Genomic DNA, 26,406 nt, shown 5'->3' with positions numbered 1-26,406 from the left:
GTATTATTGATAACCTTTTCCCCTGAGCGTGTGAAAAATCGTCAGGCGTTAATTAACGGCGAGATTAAACTTTTGCTTTTTATTCTAGAAAATACTATAGTACAAAAGTACAAAATACTAAACTGTTAATCAAAATGGTTGCTTTTATTTGATTGCAAATAAGTTCTCTTAATACAAAAAAGACAGTCTTATTCGTTTGCGTTGCATGAAAAGCAAAAGTGTATTATCGTTATGAGTATTGGAGCATGTGCAATCCCATGTTTTAGCTCAGTGCCATTTGTTTTGGTGATGGTGTAAGGCATGTATGGATCTTGAACTCAATCCAATCATTCTTGGCACACAAATGATTTACATTATGGTTAAAAAGCTAAATATAGCGAATAAAAAAGCATACTGAATTCTAAACCTGGAAAGACTGCTGATTATGCATAGAGGCTATGAATAGGAAATTCTATAAACCAATATTCATTGCATATTCATATTCTTCAATGCTGAGCAACAACGTGCACGCCATCTTGTTAGATGGTGGTGAAAACAATGCACAGTTGGATGGACTCCCTCTGGACACTTGTTCTACAGGCATTCTAATGATATGAAATGATACAATAGGACAGGAAATTATACAATCCGATACGTCAGTGAAGTAACATGATTTTGACAGTGCAATGTGCTTTCATTCAAGCAGACCTCATAGCAGACCACAAGTTGACAGATAACAGGGACATGCTAGGATTACAGCAGTCAAGCTGTTGCACCAGGACCTTGTTAGTCTACTTGCAACATACTAGACTGAGTTAATACACTATGTAAAATACTGTAGGAGATGGCAACAATCTTATCCTAAGAGTTATTCCCCTCACAAAATATCCAAAAGCCACAAAAATACAAAACATCTGTATTTTGTAATATCTACATCTTTCAGGCATAATACACAATTATGGGAGTCTGTTGGCTGAGCGGTGAGGGTATCGGGCTAGTAATCCGAAGGTTGCCAGTTCGATTCCCACAACTGACGTTGTGTCCTTGGGCAAGGCACTTCACCCTACTTGCCTCGGGGGAATGTCCCTGTACTTACTGTAAGTCGCTCTGGATAAGAGCGTCTGCTAAATGACTAAATGTAAATGTTAACACAAAATATCTTAGTTATCATAGGCATGCTAACATACCTAAAACTTAGAAATGTAGGCCATAATCCATTGGTATTTAGTAATACTGTATTGGTAAAGGACCAATGACTTTAATACTTTTCAATGCATTTATACATGATCTATTCTTTTGCAGTGCAGGCCTTGAGATAAGTTGACCACATCATGGCACCAACAAGCATCAAGCTCAAAAGTAATAAATCTTGTTCACACATTGGATTTATATTGTAGTGTGTGACTTACAAAAAAAGGGTAAATCCTCAGTTAAATCAGGTGAATGTATGCATATCAAACTCATAACATGCAATCTGAAATCTTTCTGAACCACATCACAAAAAGGAATATTTTGACCAATAAGCTGTTACTTCAATATACATATCCAGTCCACCAAAAAAGTGGTAAAACAATCAAAGGAGGGCATTTTTAACAACAAAAAATAATAATATATATATTATATTGATGGCACTTTGATTGGAAGTCTGGAAGACATTTTATTCAGGCTCAGTTACTCAACAAAAAAGGAAACCCTCCATAACATAAAAAAAAAAAAAAAAAAAAGTGTTTAAGTATACATGCTTACAATTGTTCATCTAGCTCATAGCAGAGTGTCCCGTCCCCTGAGAATGGCATTATACCAGAATTGTGCTCACAGTTTATGGAGTAGGGATGCACAGTCATTCGACTAACCATACTGTACATGGTCCCTGAGAGCCAATGGGTATTCAGGCATTCAATCCAGCTTTGTACTGTACTTCCACTAACACTGAAACACTGCTATTTATGGTCCTTAATCCATGCCTTTTTCTTCCATGATATATTGATAAATAATCTAACAGCACACAGCACAGGCATCGAGTGGTTTCGCCTTTTGAGATGATGGGGACTAACATCAATTAACCCAATATTAGGGAGCCTACATCGATGTGTATAAAGGGGGTGATTCTTGATACTCTACAGTCTATGCTGCTTTTCTGACCCCAGTCTGTCTCAACCCCCCCCCCCCCCCCTCCCCTGTACTCCTCAAGACTGTGGGTCAATGGGAGTCAGGCCGATGTATGTGCCATTCTTTGATTGGTTATCCAGTGGTTCTCCATCCTTATGGCTGACGGGAGAATATGCCGTGTCCTCCTTGGTGGTGGTCTATAAAAAAATTTGAGGGGTTGGAGTGGCATGTTATATCAAATATTGCATTCGATTTGATGGTCACATTTGTAAAGTATTCAGAGCAGACTTGTTGTGCTTATTATTCGATGACAGATGGTGACAATCAAATAAAATGCCTCTAGAATTACACAATATGACATGTTTAAGAGAATGGAGGAAATAAATGGATTTGAATATTCAGACTTACAGCACAATAGAGCACCTCAGTAAAAGCTATGCGTTTCACGTAATTCTGCACAGGGACACACCGTGAAGAAGCAAGCACATGCTGTTAGTGTGAGCTTGATAAGATTAGTTGACTGACACAGTACCATCAAATCCTCATTTGTTTGCGTCAACAAAAGTAAATCATTTCTCACAAAGCACAGACAATAGTAACATCGGCCATGTGTTATTGTAGCTGCTAGTATTCAATAAGCAGACAAGCACGTGAAATAGTGAGTAGTTCTACAATACAATGACAAACACACTACTTTTACTGTTACTGTTACTGTTGTTAATGGGAACATTGCGTGCCAGTATTGGTAGCTAAAGTAGGCACATGTTGGCCTAACGACAGGATTGGGGAAACAATATGTTTGTCGCATCTTAAGACAAATTTTCTTCAAATGTGTCTTTTTTTTTTTTTTTACTCATTTGTCTTTTTGTTGAGGAAGTGCATGTACAGTGTATGCACTATACTTAGTACAGTACCTTCTGCTTGCGAGCACGGATCATGAGAAGGATGAAAACCAACAGCATGATGGCCCCCATACCCACAATGATCAGGGGGAGGTTGGACACCAGCATAACGATGAGCAACAACTTGTGGAGCTTCGCTGCTGATGCATCGTCAATTACAACCGTCTGAAAGAAGGGTGTGTTGTTAAACTGGGTCATCAAATACTGTAAAGGATGTACACATTTAGGTCAGTGGCCATTTAGGTTGCAATTGTAACACAATCAATAGCATTTGTTCACCTCGTTAATGAACATGATAGGGAAGATGGTTTCTTTCAGAAATTTGGTTTGCCTGTGAATGACAGTATGGCAGCTTGAATAGAAATGATCTACAGCACACTAGGTCACCATACATGAACATGGGAAAGTGCTGTAGCACTGTACAGTACTGTACGCATTAGTGGTATCACTTACGGGAAACCTGAGACTCTGCCGATAAGGATATTTATTTGTGCCCTCTTGTTGGCCCGAATAGGAACGCCAGTGGTCTAAAACAAGAAAATACAATTGAAACATGAATATGGTACGCAACAAAGCCACAGCAGCTCTCATGTGTACACACAAACACATATATATATATGCAATACACAAGCACACTAGGGGGCGCAATAGGGCATTCATTTAAAGCAGGTGCAATTGTGCCATTATGTGTGTTTTGTAGTGGTGGTTATAATCCAGATGGGATATGCCCCGGCTGGATCTATAACCCTGAGTCAGTATAATTTAGATTCTGTACCGGGTTCAGGTCCAGAAAGGTTTGGTGATGCTCTCTCTTGGGAGACAGTCCGATAATGGCGTCAGCATACTTGGGATCACCCAAGTAAAAATGTGGGAAAGAAGCCACCACAGGAGCACCTGTAGAAAAGAGAGACAGAGAGAGAATGTGTGAGTTACAGTGTGGTCAAAAGCTGAATAGAGCATACATACAGGAATACAAGGAAAGTGAAACATGCAAGGTCACAAAGCCAATATTCAAGCACTTCCTGAACAAAGACCTTCCAGGCTGTTTCAATGTTACAAGTATTATCCATGGCCGTGTCCAGTAGCACTTTTTTGGTGTGAATTTTGGCCATGGTGAGCCTTGTTGGCCCGCCAAACTCATGGTTGCACGTTACTCGACGTTGCATGACGTTACACTTTGAGTAGGCCATACTGCTGTTGCTATTTCCATTTCTTCACATGCGCCACATCGCCAGGTATCCCATAATGCTATGCGAAGGCAATCACGTGACATTGTGCTGGTGGATACTGCCCTACAAGTGCAAGGTTGACACAATGTAGAGCTTTAAAAACACCCCTCCATTGCCACTCACATTACAGTACAACACATATTTTAGTAATTTAGTGGCCTGAACCTGAAATGATTCTTTAACCATATGAATGGTAATTCCATGCTACTCTAACCCTGATCCATGTTCAGGCTGACCCTGAATCATGCTCTCCTTTGTCCTAGTTAGCCAGCGGTGTCCTTGAGGGGGAGAGGAGATTTAATCTCACCTCTTCCCCAGACTGACGATCTCTCTTCCCCACCGCACAAATATGTACAGTACACAGAGTGCTACCGTCATGTCTGTTGAACCAATTCAGGACAAAGCTAACATTCTCTTGTCTTGTTAAGAGTTCCGTACATTGTCAACAAAGGACGTTCCATCTATAACCGATTTCCATTGATCTATGAGAATAGCAGTAAAAATCGACCTCTAAAAATAACATTGTGTTAAGATCATATGGTTTTTAATGGATGTTGGGGGGGGGGGTGGAAGAAGTGGGACAGAGGTAATGCTTTTCCAACTCCTGTGTTTGCGCTGTGAGTAACGGAATGAACCCTCACAGTCACCTGACAGGGAGGGAGAGAGACTGTGTGTGTGCACGTGCGAACAGACATTCAGTTTTTAAGGTCACAACACGCGCACGCGTAGATCAACACGTCACCACCAACTACTTTCCCAACCTCATCACAGCATTCCCTACAGCCCAGGGGGTGTTGATTTGTGGCTGACAGCAGGAAATCGGTTCATCGTCATTCACCATGTTTACCGTTATAGGGCTTGAAGAAGCATGTTTTGAATTTGAACCGGAACCGTTGACAACCTAGTAATCCATAACAGGGTGCGTGTTAAACACTTGGGAGAGCATGAGAGAGGGCTGGGGAGATTTAAGCCAACCAGCGCATGTCAGGTGACAGGGCTTACAGCCATTTCAGCCGGTTGGCCAGCCATGGTCAGGTGACGTATTGGGGAAGTGTATAGCTGTATCACACGGGTGGTTGAGGGGGCAAGTTTAGAGGGTGAGGAGGGATTCAGGTGATAGGCTCAAATCATTTAAAGGCTGAAGTAAATCAGGGGAAAAAGGTGTAAAACACTTACAACTCAAATTGAGAGAGCTGAGAGTAGAAAGGGTTACCTTTCCGACACACGCTGACTTTCAGGACCCCTGTTCCCAGACACTCTTTGGGAGTGACACAAAAGCCTTCATTGGCCGGGTTGTCCTCCTTGCTGGCCAGGACGTCACGCGGGGGCGTGAAGCGATACGCTGGGACGCCCTTGACCTCCACGTCCTTCTCGAACTCCATGAAGATCGACCTAGAGAATCAAAATCAAATCAACCCCTCAAAGTTCTGTACTTACTCACAAACCAATCCCCTCCCATCCCCCATCCCCCAAAAGAGCCATTTTAAAAAGTGTGGGTTTTCAAATGATTTAGTTCAACTGCCGTTCCATGTAGAGCGCTCCTTGGGAGATTCTTTGACAGGAGAACAATCATGTGAGTGTACGGCATCTGTACGTTAAGGGATTCCCTATAGTGGATCGTGTGAACTAACAAAAGACACACAGTCCCATCCAACAGCTGGAAGGATCTCAGTCCTATCAGACCACCTACGTCCTACATCCATAACGACCTCCGTCTCCACCTCCACAAGAAAAGACGGATAATAGCGCCACGTTGGTCTTGGCTCCCAACTCTTGTTCTGCCACAGCCTAAGCTACCATAGCAGCCAGCTATTTCATCACTTTTGGCAGCTGGATGCTCACCACGAGAAGGCTTGTGAAGCATTCGTGTTGCGCTTGTGAACCAGGGCACCTGCCTCCACTCCTCAACACTTGGGTCATGCCCTCAGCTGGGGTCCCAGCTATGCGTCAGGCCTACAAGGTCACCTGTATGCATTCTGGTTCCTCTAGTGTAGTTCAACCTCGCTAAACATTATTGTTTCGCTTCAGCTGACAGGCATTTCAGCTTGTACTGCATATCATCTTGAATTGGTTATAATTATAATTTGAAGATGTAAAATTTGTTCCTGACTAGTGACTTGTTTTTCAATTTCATATCCCTCCTCTCTGAACCATAAAAGACAACAAAATATCAGCACTTCAGGGGTGGAAAAAAAAGGTGTACAAAGTTTAAAGTTAATCACTACAACACGTTCTATTTAAATTGCTACCAAAATAACACAAGTAAAGGAAGCAGGGAGGGTTCCCTTCGACAATGTTAACACAGATGATAACTCCAGGCTAGGAGGAAGTAGGGGAAAGTTTGTTGAAAAAAAAAAAAAACGTTTAAGGGAAGCTTGACAGGAGTCCAAGCCCATGTCCAGAGGACAGCGGATGCCACTCTGACAGATTCTTTCCACTCCCAACAAGGGGCGGGGGTGTAGGTTTGTCTCAGTTTTTTAGGTCAAGGTTCCCCCCAACAAAATAGAATCCTTTATAATTGGACAACAAGAACACAACGCCTCGAGTTTAAGTCACATCATTGTTTTATTGTGTCTAAGAACATTGTGGCATTGGCTACCTTGTTTTCATGGTATCCCAAAGGATACCATGGATATCCTTGTCGGGACCCAACTAGACTGCTTCTGACCAGAAAAAAACTGAGGTATCAACCTAAAACAGTACTGTATGTATTATTGTAGTCATGTTGAGATTTCTGGCTGATTGCAAAACCTGTCTGAGCAGACCTATTTCATCTAAGTCTAGGACAAAAAACTGTAGACTACCAATGTGCCAAATACTTGAGAAAGACATTTCTCGTTCCAAGAATTCATAAGTGATGCTGTCCAGATGCTGGCCTTTTCAGTTCTACCTAGTCCCCACCCCAAAAATGCCTTACAAACCATTGCCCCTTTACAATGTTTTAAGCATAACCCAATAGTGTATTGATATATATGATGTCTTTATAAGACACACGTCAACTGGTTAATGTATTGTTCATCTTATACTCCACAACACATTTTATGGGCATTAAACAGATGCGGTCAATGTCTCCATATTCTCCTTTGCATTCAGGCTCTAACCGTTTTTCTTACAGTCATAATATTTACAGTCTTCTTGTGTCAGGCCCCCCCCCCCCCCCCCCCCCCCGAGTAGCTGTGTTTGTGTGTTGGGGCCAAAGAGAGGGTGACCTGTGATCCTCTTTGCAAGTGATCAGGATGTTATGATAAGGATCTCACAATTCCAGAGGTGTGGACATTACTCCCATGGCAGCCATGAAAGCCTTTCCTTCCTCGCTCCCCGTTGAGACCAGACCTCCCATCTCCAAAATAGAACCAGAGTAATACCACATACACTTCCTTACCAGCTGATAGGTCACACATATGGGAACCTAGGATATTTTTAAGAGAAACGACAAAAGAACGACTCGAGCAAGCGCTCATACGAGGAAGCGGTGTGGTGGAGTGCTGCGTGATGGGATGCCGGGTACCTGCACAGGTCGGAGGTGAACACGTAGAGGCGCTCCTCCTTGGACAGGAGGGGATGGAACGCGCTGCCGTCGGACCCGTTGATGGAGTTGCTCTGCTCGGACGTCCAGAACGACAGCTTGCTGCAGTGCAATTCACACACAAAAAGTACTGAGACAAGCATTCCCAGGGTATCTCAATTCAACCCTCTTAAGAATCTAGCCCTCATGTAAGTCAGCCAAGGGCCAATAAAACAGTTGGTATGGTGGGAGGAGAATTGAAAGACTTCCAAATAGGAATGGGTAGTTACAAGATGTACCCAGCTCCCAGTACTTGGTATGGGGCCCAGACAGTGACAGGCAGACAGGCTTTTCGGAGCCTCAGAGCTGTTGATCGATATTTCCTCTGAATGTGTAGAGGTCACAGCATGTGTCTCTGCATGCAGTGAGTGTGTGTGAGGCTGTGTTTTGATGATGAATGCGGTATGGTTTGACATGCATGTGTTATAATACAGAGAATCAGATGCAAGATGGCAGAGGGCGTGTGATGTTACCTTTCTCCCCTCCAGGAGTGGACCCTGCCATAGTCGAGATGATTGTGCTCTCCAGTGTGGTACACAAATTCTCCGTCGTTGGTGCCATTTTTCTGAAATATCCAGCAAAACACACTTAATAAGGAGCTGTAGATAAGTCAATTTTGTTGTTGTATTTAGATAATTTTGGGGAAGCAATGCCTGAATGCAAGGAGCTTTGTTATGACCTTATTCTACCCACCAAAAAATAAATAACACAATTACAAAAATATTTAAATTAAAAGATTTGAAGTTTAAAAACCAACATCTGCATCTACTAGTACCAGTTTAAAAAAGTGTTCACATTCAAGTTTAGATTACATGCATTTGCTCTTCTTGGTCAGCTCCTCTTGATAGTTTCCTGAAAGTCTAACCTATGCCCCAAGTCATGGTTCAATCTGAATGTTTAACAAATAAATACTCATCCTATGTGAGTATTTTGTCATCCTTACAAAAAGGTTCAAGTTCACACAAATATGTGAATGGGACCTTGAGTGCCGCCTACCTTGTACATGAGGCCAAAGTACTCCTCCACATCAGGTTTGCTCTTCTTCACATTCACCAGCAGGGGATCCAAGTAGCCCCACAGAAGCTCGTTGACTGTGCGGTTGGTGATGATGCCACTGTTGACGCTTTTCATCATGACGGAGGCGGCTACGCTCTTAAAGAAGCTGTCCCTCACCTTCTCCATCACCGCCTGGAGGAGAGGGGATGGGGTGGGGGTCTGGTCAGGACTGATTGGGGGTACGATGGACACACACACCTTTCACAACTGGGTGACTGAGGGTTACTCACAACATTTGGGATATTGATGGTGGTGATTATATCTTTTGCTGGGTCACCGACTGACTCATTCGGCAAAAACACAAAAGTCTTGGGGTTGAAGGCAGATACCATGGTTCCATTCTCTACAAAGGTCACGTTGGCCTTTGGCCTGTACTCCCTGAGAACATGGGAGGCACAAGGATAGATACATTTTTGATCAAAGCGAAAGAGAATCCATTTTTGGAGGAGGTTTTCTCATCTTGAAAAGTAGTGGTAGCTTTGGCGACACAGTGAGACCAAATTCACTGCCCGGGACTGTAGTTTTCTATAAGAATCTTAAATAAGTCTTGGTTGTACTTTCATGTAACTGTAAAATTCACAAAGCAGTGTTTCCCCTAGGTTTACAGCATTGGGGGGGGGGGGGGGGGGGGGGGGGGTAGAGACAAATGACATGCCGTCGCGTAAATGAGATAAATAACATAAGGCAAGTTTTATACGAAAGGTAACCTTAAATGACTTATTTTGTGATCTGGCGCTATATATATATAAAAAGTAAAATTAAAAAAAGGTCAGGTTTCTATTAACTTGACCTTCCAGGGGGGGCGGGGGGTGCCTAATATAATGGTTGGGGAAACACTGCAAAGCATACATTTATTTCATTTAAATATAGTTTGGGTCATGAGGGACCTTTCATCCTGACAAACTGTGGCAGCGGTCAGACTATTTGTTTTTGCCATGGACTTTAATATTTATTTAAGAGCATTCAAAAAGGTTAGGATAAAACCCTTTTCAGGTCCATTTGGTTCCATATAGAAACATTTTCAAGTAAGGAAGAACCAGATGTGTTCTGTCTGGAAAAGGGGGTCTGTTCTGTACCTCCAAAATGTTCTTTGAAGGTTCTATCGCTGTAAACCCTTTCAGATAACACTTGTTCAGTCTACAGGTGAATCCATATCTACTTCTACCAGTCTGCACGATGCCACTATAGACTAGGTCTAGTGGACATGGTAACACACACTATGAAGACACAGAAAAGGACAGCTGATTTGTACTGAATCTTTCTTGAAAATGTGCAATCATAACCATTGAATGATTTCAACTGCAATCCAGGCATTTATTAAAATAATTTCAAAACCTGTGTTTATTGGGAATTAATATAGAAAAGGAGGCTTTCGCCTCTTGTGGGACATGCCATGGTTGTCAATAGTACCTGTAAGTGTAGGGTCCAATTTGCTGCACTACAGGTTTGGCTCCAGCTAGGAACTCATCTGCATTGGTGAGGTTGAAGAAGAAGTACTGCATAAACACAGGCGGAGGAGGGCTCTTCCATGTCTCGAACGTCCGGCTTCCCTGCGTCAATGTGATCTCCTGAAGAAAACACAAGAAACCAGCCCCATTACTGTCTAGTCTAGGGGGCGTCTGTTTTTGTGGTTTATATTATTGGTTGTCCTATCTTTGAGTGATGATAACCACATCATTACCACAGATAAGTTGCCCGAGCTGTGGTTAATCAGCAATTGTCATACGTTTGAATCTCATTTTCTTGACCCTACAGATGACAGTAAATCTGGTTACTTTTGTCTTTTTAACCATTTGGGGAGAAGAGTCCCAAGCTCTCTGAATTTAGGACTTCCACAGGTTACAAATACCGTAACTCCACAAAAACACACCGGGAGAAAAAACATCTTTGGAAAGTGTGGGGAAGGGGGAAGGAGGAGGTGGGCTGAGCATACATGAATGGTACTGGAGAGACCCTTTGTCAGTGGAGGGTAACCAATGGAAACCAGTCTTGGAGCAGACATGTCATGTGATCGGCAAGGATTTCAGCAGCCCATTAGGCACTGCCGTGACCCCCAACACTGAGTGCATTCCTGAAGATTGAGCACTGAGTGGCCAGGCAACGCAACCACACGGTAACCTCCTACACCAAAATTAATAATCCCAGTGCCACAAAATTACAACAGACACAAAGTTTGTTAGCCAAAAGGGCGGCATCCAAGGTCACGAGGGGAAATCATTTATTTGGGCCGGGAGCTGTTGAGGTGTACCAAGGAGGGTATAGGAGTGTACAATTGATGCCCCTTCTACTCTTTTGCAAGTGAGGACCGTGTGGATGTCATCTTGGCTGGAGGGAGAATGTGGTCCTGTAAAGATCTCAAAGCAATGCCTGCACTATACATAAAGGCTGCATGGTAGCATCATGTGGTGGCATTTGTTTGGTTTATATACCCTAGTGCACAATGTCATGCTGTCGGTGATAAAGATATCAGTGGGACACACAAACCACACACAGAGGCATCGCCAGCTATTTTTTGCCGGGGTTGTAGCCCCAAATATAATTTTTATATCTTGAAAAAACTAGGGGTGACATGCGAGTTTTCGTATCATGCTGCAACAGTCTGTCAAAATAAAAGTTGCGTCTCTAGCATGTCAGTGAACGTCGCTAGCTCTAACTGTCTGGGTGGGTGTGGGTCTGATGGTCCCCGCTGAGTGAGTCAGTGACAGCGGGAAGAGACTAGAGGAGAAATGGCAGAACGTAGGCAAAAACAGTTTTTATTTTAGATTTTTCCAAAAGAGTAAAAAATATATCTTATGTAGAAACTTTTGAAATTGCCTGTTGATTTATGATATAATTGGATTTATCACCTATAGTCATGATAACAATTGTTATTGTTATCATTGGAAGACGGGACTGGGAGAGAAAGCTGTGGAGCTCCTCATAGAGACACTCAAACACACCCCGGCAGCCCATTCAAAACAAGCCAGGTGAATGAATCATGATTGCAGCTTCCATATCCAACCTTTCACATGGCTATGTGACAAACATCTAGAATCACATATTTTTTTGATGATGTACATTATTTTAGATGTGATTTTTTTATGACTTGTATAGCGCCTTTTTACACGTGCAATTATGTTGATAGAACACTAACTTATTTTGTGCTTCATTGTCAGGGCAAACAGACAGGACCTGTAGCGGGGACTGGCAGAAGATTTTAATTCACTGTTTGGCACTTTGTTTGAAATAAAATGACAATGTTACATGGAAATGATGCCTTGTTTATGATTAGCTGGAGTTAGGCTACACATCACACAAACATAGTCCTCCTAAAGTTGGCTACCATGTAGCCTATTATACAAGAACAAGTAGCATTTTGGGCAAATGAGGTCTGCATATGAACCGCCCCAATATAAGCAGTAGAATTGAGAAATATAGTTTACTTAGTTAACGTTGCAGTTACGGACTGGCAACGTCACAAAATTACGTTGCTAGGAGGTCGCGGTTACGGACTGGCAACGTCGGAAAATGACGTTGCTAGGAGGTCGCGGTTACAGACTGGCAACGTCGGAAAATGACGTTGCTAGGAGGTCGCGGTTACAGACTGGCAACGTCGGAAAATAACGTTGACACGACGTCGCGGTTACGGACTGGCAACGTCACAAGATTACGTTGCGGTTACGTTCTGGCGTCCCACAGATGCACGGTCCCGCAACGTCGTCAAAGACGTTGCGGCAACGTATGTTTGGTCATCGAGTGACGTTGCGGCAACGTAAGGGAAACGTAACTGTGTTAGCTGGGAATGAGTCCAACGTAAAGTTTCTATTACTCAAAAGACTTGAGAAATTTGCACTCGAATGCAAAGTTTTTGGCTTAAGCGCTGCATTTTCTCGCATTCTATGTTGATGTCCCGAGCTGAGGTCAAATAAGACTCGTCAAGGTCATGTTAAGTTTGGGCTAAGCAAATCCGCACATCTTAGGGTCCTGAGATGGACAACTTTGCACAAAAAAAAACACTATAAAACTTGTAGACTTGGACAGGACTTGCAAATTTGGCGTGAGATTACCAAACCCGTCAACGTTTGTGTACTAAAATCAGGGGGGGAGGTGCTGTTCTGTTTCTGATTGGCTGGTAGGTTGCATATTGTAATCTTTTGAATAACTCAAGACGGCTCAACTCGGCAGGAAACGCATCTCGTGCGCCTCGTCCTTTTATTGTATAGGCCTATAGCAATAACAGCGATAACAAGTTATCCCTTCAGGATTTCCCGCAGAAAATGTGTTAGTTAACCCTCGTGCTGCCTTCGGGTCACATGACCCAAAGGTTCATAACGAACCATCGTTGTGTTTACCCAATTTTACCCAATACAAAAACAAATCATTTTATTTTAACCATTCCAATGTGGGGGGTCTGAGACAGCCCGACAGTTAAAAGAAAATGCTTCACTTTGTTTTTGTATGAGGTAAATTTGTCGCAATACGACGGTGGGTCACAATGACTGATGGGTCAGAATGACCCGAAGATAACACAAGGGTTAAGGTGGTAGGGCGGGGTTTGTCGGCGGAGCGGGGAGGGGTTCCTCCAATGCGTTCTGCAGAGAAGGGAGACTGGCTTTGGTCACGGTTTGGAACGGAAGGGAGAAAACAGGACAACGGCGGACAGCATTTTTTTTTTTATTACGACGTAGTTAAGGCGGCAGGTGTGTGTTGCTTAGGCGGCCGCCTTAACTGAAAAGTGCTGCGGGAAACCCTGCCCTTACTTCTCAGCATGAGAAATACAAGGTGTTGCGTCAGTGTGATAAATGGTTGAAATCCGTGATAGAGCCCTTATAGACCTTTTTCGGAACGTAAACAATAACAGATCAGTTTACAACGCAAGGCCCTGAACTACATCCGGCTAGCGCGTTTCCTACATTATCGCTAGCTACTTTACCATCGAGTTAACATGACTAGCGCATATTATATATTATTACCATCAATTAACTGGCTGTGGATAGCAGCGATACATCGAATAGTGTCCCCTAACCGACCCACTGGATCAGAACGTTATTTATTTTAGGCTATAATTTATTTTAGGCTGATCTGAAATTGATAGCCTACCTAAGGTAGAGCTAGAGCTAATCTATCCCGATGTCTACTGTATTTCAAATAGTAGCTACATTAGCCTACCAAATAGTATTTGGTAGAGTGCGTTTACAGTCAGTAAAGAGGTTATTGGAGCCTATAAAAGTCTGATGCCTACAACTATTTTTTTTTAATGGGAGTCAACAAACAATGTACATATTAAGACAAGACGGCTTAAAAAGTCCTAGACCAGCTGTGATGCCTGATAGTGATGTGTCGTTCGTGAAGGACTCGGGAGTAACGAGTCCTCTCCAAGAGTGATTCGTTCATTTTCTCATGGCCGCGCATCGGGACTGTTGCATAGGCTCGTCCAAGTAAACAGACATGATTCGTTCATTTCCCGACTCGGTCTTTCTACGAGTCTTTGGATCCTTTTTTCACGTGACCCGCATTGTATTTTTTAGTAGAGGAAACAGTTTCCTCATTCCCTTTCGCGTGGCCGCTGTTTCAGTAAGACGTGAATGATATTCGCGAGTTTTAAGTTTGCCACACCACAGAATAATGTGTTATTAACAACCCATCCAAATTCGAATGAAAAAAACACCGACAAGTATGTTAAATTGGGCTGGGGAAAAAAATCAGCAGTCTTCTCTGCTTGAGACTGGGGGGGCGTGTCGCCTGAAGGAGCTGAAGCTCCGCCCTCGCTGCCTAGTGCCTACCTCCGACCCAGATAATGGACGCTATGTCAAGCCGAACAAAACAGTTTAGAATTACAATTTATTTGTTCAATGAGTGAAACATACAGATGCATATAAATGAAATGTTCCCGTGAGCTGTAACAGTAAAAATGGACACCAGAAACAGCAGACAGTGAGTTCTCCAACTAGGCTACTTCTAACACATTAGCTACCATTTCACCAATATACCATAATTCTACACCGAGTAGCCTAATATCAATTTACCGGTTTGCATTAACTCATAGCAGAGATACCTCTGGAAAAGTTATCTAGTATAATTATAACAAGCACACAGAACTGAGTGATTAACTGCTGGCGGCGGTGGATGGTCCAGGTGCGACCGGAGGCTGAACGGCCGGAGGGGCGATGCTCGGTACGGCTCCGCGCTGCAAGAGAAGCCGTGTGTTGGTGAACCCCGTCTGTCTCTGGTCCATGTTAAAACTGTCCGCTGTGAAATGGTCAGTGCAGAGGCGGCTTGGAGTTTATCCGAAGCTTTCCATGAGCGTGGCTCTTCACAAAATCTATCCACCTATTTTTCCTTTCATTATCAATAGGGAACTTAAATGGCGTTGCAGCGCAGCTGGAGTTCTTGCATCCAGGGAAGATGTAGTTGCGGGTGTGGGAGACATCCAGAAGCTAGATAGCTAGCTGATGTAGGCTACAATAACAGTACAGCAGGAGGAGCCATTCAGTGATCTGACATAGATAGGGCGAAATGACATAGATAGGGCATTTTTTGGCTCCGCCCATTAAAACCTGATCTGAAAACGGAAGAGAAACTGTTCTTCGGTTTAACTCCACATTTCAGTGTGACAAAGTTTTAGCGCTTTGCACATGCTTTCAGGAACTCATTTCACACGTATATAATGTACTTAGAAGCAAAACATGGAATTTACTTTACAGGATCTTTAAAGCACTACCCAGATAGCAAACTTCATTGAAACTATGCTGAATCAACATCGCTTTCAACGCTAATTTCATTGAAACAACGTCAGACTCTGATGTTGACCAATCATCATTTAGCACCCTTATCTCATATTGAAACAACGTTGAAACGCGATTCTAACGGTATTTCCACCAATATTACTATTGAAACTAGAGAGGGTACAATTTCTGGGGAAATTGTAGGGTGTGCTTGCTTGCGTCGGTTGGACAGGGGTCCGTTTTTTAATGACAATTTTACAACTGATATTTCTGTATTTTATATAAAAATGCATACTTATTATTTATAAAGATGACAGATTTAAAAGCATTTTTTTTTGCTGCTCATTTACAACTGAAAATACGAGTGAAGTGTAGAATGAAATGGATGTCTTCTCATTTCCCCTGCAAGAGGCAGCCTCATCGTTGAATCAAAAAGAATACATTTGGCAAACCGGTGTACAAATGGACCTAATCTCTATGACTTAAACGTCCTTTTAAGTTTTTCCCTTCTCGTGATATTTTCATGCATTTAGCCTACTCATTGCATTCATTCATTAATAAAGAACCCCCTTTGAAGATTATTCTACGACGTTACCCGGCAGTAGAAGATGGAATCGCGATTCAAACAGTACCATCTGCTAACTGAAAATATGCCCCCCAAAACGTAAATAAGCTTGACATTTATTTAGTGGAAAATCGCTCATTCATAAAAAGCTCACTGGTAGCGATCATTGTCAGTAACAACGCAAAATGCGATATAGCCCTGTGTGGAGAAGCTGCCCCGGTAAATTGTACTACTACGGTACAGTACTAGACTACTGCTGTGTTCGTCTCGGTAGCGATTGCGTTGGTTGAATTGGATTTAACGTTCCATTGTACGGTTTAGGCTGAAATTAATTATTTTCATGAACAGATTGACAAAGTTTAGGCTGTGGCAATGAAGTTCAAGTTAGTAGTTAGATAGACTTTTGATTTAAGTAAGGGGAGTGCCGAACATGTTCTGTCGCCGTTTGACTTCCTACAGCTGTGTAGATGTTTTTGTAGTGTCTCGCGTAGGCTACAGCGTTGCAGTGATACACTGGATTGAAACCACAGGTAATGATAATTTCACTCACAAATCGTTTACTTGTAATCTAATGTCATAATAAATCCTACAACGAAAATGTATATGTGAGGAATGTTTATTTTAACGATTGAAAACAGATAACGCTACATCATAGACCACTGTAGTATGTGTTGCCCGGGCAACACAGGCTAATGTCATGATGCTAATACTTCAGTGAAATAGTAGACTACTGTTTCCGAAAGTAGATGTACTTCCTTAATAATATCAGCTTATACTGTACATTACACATCACAATTGTGTGTCATATCACAAAGTAAAATGAGTAAATAGTTATCACCCTGGCCTCTTTGCTTGTGGCGTTTCTGCAGCTGCCTTGCAGTAGAGCTATAGTTAGCCTAGCTATCCCCCAAGTTAACAGATGCGAAACGAATGTTCTGCCAAAAGGTAGTCACGCGTGTTTTCGTGACGTTAGTGACGTAGTGACGTTAGTAACGTCAGTGACTGTGGCTAGCAAATTAGCCACCGTTAGCTTCACTTTTCGCCACAAAAACGTAACTTCAGCCTAAACCATGCAACGGAACGTAAATTCCAATAGAAGCAACTCAATCGCTACCAAGACGAAACTTTTGACACCTACGTTGTCTATGTAGGCCAAATATTGACTGAGTTTTAGGGGGGGCGAAAATAAACAATAAATAATAATAAATATATATGTGAGAGAACAAAGGTTGTGCTCTCGCCGAAGGCTTGAGCACACCCAATAATAATATATATGTGAGAGAACAAAAGGTTGTGCTCTCGCCGAAGGCTTGAGCACACCCAACAACGTTGAAAAACCAACCAAAATCAACGCTATTCTAACGGTATTTCCACTATTGAAACAACGTTGAAAGACCAACAAGCTATTCTTTACAGCAGCAACCCACTCGTCCCGTTTTTATAGGAAATTTAAACTTGTTGACAACTTGTTCTTCCACAATCTCGACGAACAGCCAAACACAGCAACATTTTTTGCCACAGTAACTTGCTCACTTATGCTTCTAAACTGACTTCCATCAAAACAATCATTCGCGCGTCTGAAACCGGAAGCTTTCAAGGGCCAAACTTGACGAATTAAAATTCTAGAATATTCATCAAAAAAGGTCTATATACATATATTAACAGTTAATGAAAAGTAAATTATTTTTGACACCACATCTTATCTGAGACTGACACCAACATGCCTGTAATGTGTTCTCATGCAGGACCATGATAATAACTGATAGTCTTTTCTTTTTTTTCACTAACCATTGCTCAAGTGACCAACATTCAGCCAAACTATGGGGCAGCCAAACCCCTCAACCCAGTTACTCAATAAGCTGGTGTGAAAGAGGCTTAGCACACAAAAACACCAAACTGCTGGGTTGTCTCAGGAGGTATGAGCTCCCACCAGGATCTATGACGGACCTGCATGACCCACACTGAACCACACAGAGGCAAGCAAAAAGAGAGCGAGAGGCCAAGCGGGGGGGTGTTGTGTCAGAGGTCATGAACACACGCCTTAAATGTTATGCTCCTTGTACATCTTCCCAGTCGTGTGGGATGACGCATTTATCTTTGCGATGCAATTTTATTTTCTAATTATATTGGTTTTCATAAGTGTATTATGAATAATCTTACTTTAGAAATGGCTTTTGATAGAGGAAAAAGCCAAGTTTTGTTGGCTTTTTCAGTTGTACAGGGTATTTGGTGCACCACTTAATCAGAGGAGCACTATAATAAGTAACCGTATTTAGAAAATACCTAAAAGAGGCTAAACAAACATTTCACCACCTGACTTTTATAAGAATGGGCATGCAACCCTGCCCTACATGTGTCAACATACATGGTTACACAAAGTTTCAGTAAGATGTAGAAGTTATAAATAAGTTACTGAGCACTACATACAGAGAAACTAACCATGAATGACTTAACGCTACCGTAAAACACTGTCTGTAAAAAGACACCTGAGACTAAACATTTACTGTGCGTGTTAAAGAATATAACTTATTGGGTGTGCTCAAGCCTTCGGCGAGAGCACAACCTTTGTTCTCTCACATATATTTATTATTGTTTATTTTCGCCCCCCTAAAACTCAGTCAATATTTGGCTACATACACAAAGGCGGTGTCAAAAGGTTCGTCTTGGTAGCGATTGCGTTGCTTCTATTGGAATTTACGTTCCGTTGCATGGTTTGGGCTTAAGTTAAGTTTTTGTGGCGAAAAGTGAAGCTAACGGTGGCTAATTTGCTAGCCACAGTCACTGACGTTACTAACGTCACTACGTCACTAACGTCACGAAAACACGCGTGACTACCTGTAGCAGAACATTCGTTTCGCATCTGTTAACTTGGGGGATAGCTAGGCTAACTATAGCTTTACTGCAAGGCAGCTGCAGAAACGCCACAAGCAAAGCGGCCAGGGTGATAACTATTTACTCATTTTACTTTGTGATGTGAAACACTATTATGAAATGTAATGTACAATATTAGCTGATATTATTAAGGAAGTAGGCCCACATCTACTTTCGGAAACGGTAGTCTACTATTTAGGTGGAGTCAGGTGGCTGAGCGGTTAGGGAGTCAGGCTAGTAATCTGAAGGTTACCGGTTCGATTCCTGGCTGTGCCAAATGACGTTGTGACGTTGCTCTGACTCACAGACACACACATAAACATACACACACCTTCTGTTTGTTGTGATGGACACTGATGTTAAAACCGAGAAACTAACATGGGCACAAACACGCTGATCTCTGTAGATTTCACCATAAACCTGAGTCAACCATTTACATAAAATATAGTGAATGCTCCAAGGTCCTAGTGCCACTTCACATATTCAAGGAGAAAAGTATTACCAAGATGAAGATTCGAAAGAGGACATTATGCCATAGAAAAGGTAAAAAGATTTCTCAAGGCCATTATCATTACCTTGGCAGGTTTGCTGTTGAACGTTCCTCTCCACTTAACTGTTCAGCATATATATTGGCTCAGTATATTTTATATTCTATCTATTAAGGTCTCGCTACCAAGGGAGCAAATGCAATCAACTGAGTTGGATGCAGAGGTATTTACCTGCATCTTAATTCATGTTTTGAAAAAAAGAAAAATGACGTTGTGTGGGCAAGGCACTTCACCCTACTTGCCTCGGGGGGAATGTCCCTGTACTTACTGTATGTCGCTCTGGATAAGAGCGTCTGCTAAATGACTAAAAATGTAAATGTATTTCACTGAAGCATTAGCATGACATTAGCCTCTGTTGCCCGGGCAACACATACTACAGTGGTCTATGATGTATCTGTTTTCAATCGTTAAAATAAACATTCCTCACATATACATTTTCGTTGTAGGATTTATTATGACATTAGATTACAAGTAAACGATTTGTGGGTGAAATTATCATTACCTGTGGTTTCAATCCAGTGTATCACTGCAACGCTGTAGCCTACGCGAGACACACGACAAAAACATCTAACATACACAGCTGTTTAGGAAGTCAAACGGCGACAGAACATGTTCGGCACTCCCCTTACTTAAATCAAAAGTCTAACTACTAACCTGAACTTCATTGCCACAGCCTAAACTTTGTCAATCTGTTCATGAAAATAATTAATTTCAGCCTAAACCGTACAACGGAACGTTTAATCGAATTCAACCAACGCAATCGCTACCGAGACGAACACAGCAGTAGTCTAGTACTGGACCGTAGTAGTAGAATTTACCGGGGCAGCTTCTCCACACAGGGCTATATCGCATTTTGCGTTGTTACCTTACAATGATCGCTGCCAGTGAGCTTTTTACGAATGAGCGATTTTCCACTAAATACTAAATGTCAAGCTTATTTACGTTTTGGGGGGCATATTTTCAGTTAGCAGATGGTACTGTTTGAATCGCGATTCCATCTTCTACTGCCGGGTAACGTCGTAGAATAATCTTCAAAGGGGGTTCTTTATTAATGAATGAATGCAATGAGTAGGCTAAATGCATGAAAATATCACGAGAAGGGAAAAACTTAAAAGGACTTTTAAGTCATAGAGATTAGGTCCATTTGTACACCGGTCTGCCAAATGTATTCTTTTTGATTCAACGATGAGGCTGCCTCTTGCAGGGGAAATGAGAAGACATCTATTTCATTCTACACTTCACTCGTATTTTCAGTTGTAAATGAGCAGCAAAAAAAAAATGCTTTTAAATCTATGTAATCTTTATAAATAATAAGTATGCATTTTTATATAAAATACAGAAATATCAGTTGTAAAAATGTCATTAAAAAACGGACCCCTGTCCAACCGACGCAAGCAAGCACACCCTACAATTTCCCCAGAAATTGTACCCTCTCTAGTTAACATTTGTTTTGTCTAGGTTATTAAGAGGAGGGATGGATGAGGGAGAAGGGAATAGCTTCTCAGGATATGCCTCGAGAGTCCACTCACCCTGGTCCTCAACAAACAACTGACAGTGGCCGAAGGTCCAAAAGGGTTTGGGAGTGGTTCCTGACATGCAGCAACCAGACAAACTAAAGCCTGTGAGTAAGCTTGTACTGTAGAGCTAACCAACAATGTACTGTAGAGCTAACCTAACAATGCAATCATGTCTTCTTTTAGGATACTAGTGCAGCGGCAGTTGGCAGGACCCATGGCGGCTAATGCTATTGTAGTGCCCATTGGATGCTTGTGAGATCAGCGGTTCCATCGCTTAGTGCGCCTCAATGCATACCCGAACCGCTCGTTTTAAAAAGGACTTTGGGACACTTCCAAGTCCTTGGGTCCTGAACACCAGCCGCTTTTCAACTTCATACAGTGTCCGGTTCTCGAGATAATCAAGCCACAACCACATGCATCACAGAAAGACAGGGATTCCTACCTTTATGGTTAAGAAGATGATCCTAGCTACAGCTTTGGGGCCGAGGGGATACCAGATCAAGTCAAGCTAGAGGTTAGGGCCAGAATCATGCCAGAGGTTATGTGGGGTTGTAGGACTCAATAACTTCACTTCCTTTTCTGCTGAGTGACACTTGCTGCGTATGGTGTGATCAACCAGAAGTGCCAAAATATGGGGACGTTTAAATTATCTAGTACAATAGGACTATAATCCACGACAGAGATTGCACACAAACACAGTCTGTGTATGTGCATGGGTTCTTTAAACCCTCTCAGCTCCCACACACCACACCTGCCAAACGGATCATGTGATCCTCTCTCGCAGCTGTTTACAAAAGGGATCCAGCGAGCCCTCACCCAGTCCTCCCGAAAACGCTTTTCACTACAAACTCAAAACATGTCTATGCAGACTCAGTCAAAAAGTATCTTCACCCTATTCCAACACTTTGCAGTTATTTCCAGGCCACTTTTATATCGACATTGGATATGAAAAGCCTGCCAACCTCGATGTAGATGGGTCTAAAGTGCAACTCCATAAACCAAGACACTGCATTAGTTTTACAGCAGTCTTAATTACACAGGGTGGGAAGTCTGTCAGCAACAAACCAGGAGTAGTAATGTTGTAACAATGGCAGTTAACTGATCTTACAGAGGCTTCTATGTATACAGAAAGGGGTGTAAGACAACATAGCAACCAAACATAGCTTGGTGGTTACTATGCCATGTGCTTAATCACTGTGAATCTACATGTGACGGTTGTTTCTGAAGGACGGGTTAAGCCAAACAGCCCAGCAAACCGGCTGGGCAATTCCTGAATATTTATTTAGCCTCAAGAACCAATGTACGGCGTAATGCATTAAGGAAAATGGAGCATATAATCTATTATATTTTACAGTGTAGCCGACATCCTGTACTCCCCTCTCCACACGTCTTGTACTCTTTGAACATGAATCTCTCTAGCCCACACCCCAAACCCCACCTGAGCAGAGGGCAAGAGAGTTCCAGCCTCAGCGGGATCTTTCTCCCCGTCCGAAGGAACACGGGAAGAGACATCAATCACTGAATGCGTGAACTTCCACTGTTGAACTCAGCATCTTGATCCTATCAGTAGTAGCAGCTTATTCAATCTGGCTGCACTGTCTTGTATGTTATTGCCTTTGCTGTGTTATTGCCTTTGCCCAGTCCTTGCCTTGGGCGGAGGCCCTACTTTGGGTTGGGCGAGAACCCCATAGTCATGTAGCTTTTATGAACCGTTATTCTTAGCTGTGTGGGACTCAGGCTCTACCATCCAACTGTGAGGCAACATGCATAATGACGTGGTAAAACAAAAACAAACCACTGAGTTATTTGTTGAATCTGAGAAGAACATAGTACATTGCATACAGTATATGTTGAAAATACATTGCATACAGTATACAGTATATGTTGAAAGTCAAAGACTTGTTCAGGTACTTTTAAAATGTACTAGCCTATAGTATATGTCAAATGTTGCAATACTATCCAATGGATGGACCATCTGCCTACAACATGTTGAAGATGACTTGATCATGCTGGTAGATAATCTGTAACATGGGGATGAGACTCCCAGTCAGAAATTCAGCTCTTCCAGAAAAATAGGCTACTAAGAAGCAACACTAAGAATAGTGTTAAGGAGTTTCTCCAGAAACCACAACTGTTCTATGCACACGTTGTAAATTTTCTCTTTTCTTCATTTCCTGTTCTTTCTAGCTCCATTTATATATAAATGTGCTCGTTTACCCGCATAGATGTACACTTTAAACAAGGACATTTCTGAAAACTGAAAAAGCGTGCATGCTTTTTCCACAGTAGTTTGCCAACACAGTAGCTACGGAAAAGTAGGATCCCTTCCTTTCAAGAACAGCTTTGTATAAAACACAATTACATTTACATTTAGTCATTTAGCAGACGCTCTTATCCAGAGCGATTACATCATTGTCATGGTGCTTTCAATAACAAACGCGTTCGAAGTGTGATGTTGAACAGACTAGTCTGGTCTGCGATGTGAAAAATGTCTCAGACATTGTACAGTAACCATCATTTTCTTTGCACTTAACATCAGCCTCACCGTCCAACTCGTTCTCCTTGTGCCACGTGCAGATCAACACTTGGAAACCCACTCCGTGCAGTCAAATATTCATAATGTCATGCACTTGTAGGTTGATGAAAGGGCTTATTAGTGTGATATTTATCATTAACAGTTACATTCAAGGATATTTGCTACTTTCTCCAAAAAGATAGAATTCTACATAATGGGTTTCATGCGTAACTTACCCTTTTTAAACGGTTGCGGATTAGCGTTGGAAATACTTGGGCCACAACCAAACCAATCCCAATAATTAGCAGGTGCGCACAGACAATCCCCACTGCATATATTGCACAAGATCTCCGTGTCATGATGGTGAGTTCGACAAAACGGTGCGTTGAAGTAGCGAAGGATGGGTGGAACTGCTTGGAGCTCTGGCTTCCTCAAATGTCTTCAGTGTTCAAACATTGAAAAGTAAAACTTCATAAACGAGGTTGACTGTTAAAAAAAACTTGTGCTTTTGCTAACAGTTTTTTGAAGATTTTACAAATTGTAAAAACGTTGATTTGCTAAATGGCAAAAAGAAACTGGCGTTCAGTTCCACGGCTTCGGGTTAATGATGAACACCCGTAAACACGTCAGAGACACAAAAAGTCTGTTGGTAGTGAGAAGTTATGAATGCGCGATGCATGCAACCCGGTATTTGTAGCTGGCTGGAGGTCACACGAATGCCCTTTCTGTGCTAAGCGAATGTTGATTGGTCACAATTCAACGACTCTGTGGTAGCACGTGCGTCTGCTTGGTTACTTTGATCATTTGAACGCTTTATCATTTATCCTACATACTGTATATAGTTAGCCTTTCTGAGACTAAAATAACATCTATAATTCAGTCGGGAGCAGGTGTTAATTCTCTTCACACTCTAGACAAATTTAAATAGGATTTAATTAAATTTACGATATGGTGTATGGGTACGATTTAACACATGACTGATTTATACCCACTTGATGTCTTCTGTTAGGGTTAGAGCTAGGGACAGGTGCTGACCGATGTTTCCGGAGTCTATGGACCTGTATGTAAAGACAGACCTGAATAGTAGTGAATGTGTAAACACAATCCAAACAGGTGCGAATGACCATGGTCTTTGTATGGCGTCAGATTTGTCAAAAGTCGTGAGCGCATAAAACATGCTCGCCAGCAAATTATATTATTTTTCACGCGCAAATATATACTTTCAACTCGCAAGATATAAGTAGCCTACTCACGCACAAATTCAACAACTGAGAATTGTACAGGTACTGCGAGCGAGCGCCTGCCACGCTCGCATGGGTATGCACGCGCAGTGAAATAGTGCTCGCTCGCAGTGGTTTTTGCTCGTTGAGCTTCTCGGGCCTTCTCGCTCGAGTCTACATGACTTTTTACATGACTAACGCTACATGGCGAAAATCAAGAGAGCTCTTACTTATATCTTGCAAGTGAAAAGTTAATATCTGCGCCTGTATGGAGTCAAATAAGGGACAATATTTTGCATCTGTAAAACAGTTTTGCATCTGTACAAATATTATTTGTATCTGTAAAAACGTTTTGTATTTGTAGAAATATTTTGTGTATGTGTGAAAAAGTTTTGTACAGTTTTGAAATCGGTATGCGACTGTGGAGTGGAAATCATTTCCACTTCTCTTTACAGTATATTTAACTGTAAATATCACGATACAACTAAATGTGTTCCAAAAGCACATTCAGTTGTATGAGTGAGATAAAGTTAAGACGCCATCTAGTGGAACTGAGAATCCATTACTGTTTTAAAATTTAATTTAATTAATCAACTCCTATTACCCTATATTCACAACCAGTTTTAGTCATATTTTTATTGAATGACAGCTTTGTACAGCTATTCTCAGGCTGTTTGGGCCACTGAATTGTCTACAACCCCATTTCCTCTGGGCCAGAACACTTGGATACAAGAGATGTTTTAACTTCCTCTGTCCTGTGGTCACACCTTCTCTCTCTTCTGTATTTGAATCCTTCCCCCCTGCTTATTGTAGTTTGGATCCATCCGGCCATAGAATAACCAGTTATGAAGAAATTCAAGCCAAAACATCAACGTGTCATTTAAAGTGTTTAAATGATACGGAATTGCAAATTGTTGTAGATTTCACATTTAGTCATTTAGCAGACGCTCTTATCCAGAGCCGGTCAGATAGATAGTTTAGGACAACTGTGGTTCATTGTTGTTTCAGTTTTACAAAATTGTGATGTGCATTCAATATCAGCCTGGAAACGCTTTCTCTATATAGTACAAGGACATGCAAAGCTTGCAGATTATACGTGCTATTGCTGTTTAGACTCAGACAAGGATACACAGATGTGCTTGGTGAATAAAGACAGTGTTTTGGAAAGCGGGTTGATAATATAAACAGCTTTAGTATGGGAATATCCGCTAAAACACTCTGCTTCTTGTAGACACACATGCCTCGAGACAAGAAGTTTTGCTAATCTCAAGTATTTGTATGTTGTGTTGGAAACTCCACCTAATGTCCTAAGGATACACCCATTCCTGGCTTGATAAAGTCTTCCTCTCCAAATCTGTCTCAGGCCAGGTCACAAATAAGCCTTACATGCATGGCACCATGTAGAGATCTTTGAAAATTGTACAAATGTACACCGAATATTAGCAATAGACAGCCAACTAATTTTGGGATGTTGATGCTTTAGGAACACCTGTCTTATCCTCCCAGTTCTCATGGAGTGACTTACCCATGCGTCCAAGACCCCACCTCAGATTTTCGGTGTATATTTAATGTATACACAGTACACCATACATTAAATATAAATTCATGATTTCTTCTTAATATGCT

General features: G+C 41.9%; 1 protein-coding gene across 2 annotated transcripts; it reads right to left on the bottom strand.

The window, feature by feature from the left end:
* Positions 1-123: 123 nt before the first annotated feature.
* On the bottom strand, positions 124-24,210 carry LOC134038440 (lysosome membrane protein 2-like). Of its 2 annotated transcripts, XM_062483793.1 has the most exons (13): positions 23,797-24,210; positions 10,251-10,408; positions 9,071-9,218; positions 8,781-8,972; positions 8,258-8,349; positions 7,728-7,847; positions 5,433-5,611; positions 3,766-3,884; positions 3,444-3,517; positions 3,270-3,321; positions 3,003-3,155; positions 2,497-2,541; positions 124-2,285 (listed from the first exon to the last, which is right to left on the bottom strand). In XM_062483793.1, the coding sequence occupies exons 1-13, from the start codon at positions 23,917-23,919 to the stop codon at positions 2,166-2,168; spliced, it is 1,575 nt and encodes a 524-aa protein (XP_062339777.1). In that variant the 5' UTR covers positions 23,920-24,210; the 3' UTR covers positions 124-2,165. The 2 variants fall into 2 exon arrangements, with proteins under 2 accessions (XP_062339777.1, XP_062339778.1); XM_062483794.1 differs by lacking the exon at positions 2,497-2,541 and having other exon boundaries at positions 23,797-24,207.
* Between the last annotated feature and the right edge of the window lie 2,196 nt (positions 24,211-26,406).

This window comes from Osmerus eperlanus, chromosome 18 (assembly GCF_963692335.1).
Source record: "Osmerus eperlanus chromosome 18, fOsmEpe2.1, whole genome shotgun sequence".
In the NCBI taxonomy this organism is placed as follows: domain Eukaryota; kingdom Metazoa; phylum Chordata; class Actinopteri; order Osmeriformes; family Osmeridae; genus Osmerus; species Osmerus eperlanus.
The sequence above is the reverse complement of the archived record's forward strand: the minus strand, read 5'-3'. Positions and strand labels throughout refer to the sequence as shown.

What these genes read in the sequence shown, in the direction of transcription:
- LOC134038440 (XM_062483793.1), bottom strand. Translation starts at nt 23,919, where the DNA reads ATGACACGGAGATCTTGTGCAATATATGCAGTGGGGATTGTCTGTGCG. An exon ending in TCCGCAACCGTTTAAAAAGG is followed by an intron (nt 10,409 to 23,796) that starts GTAAGTTACGCA and finishes TGTTTTCTTCAG; the next exon opens with GAGATCACATTGACGCAGGG. An exon ending in ACTTTGGCCTCATGTACAAG is followed by an intron (nt 8,350 to 8,780) that starts GTAGGCGGCACT and finishes TGGATATTTCAG; the next exon opens with AAAAATGGCACCAACGACGG.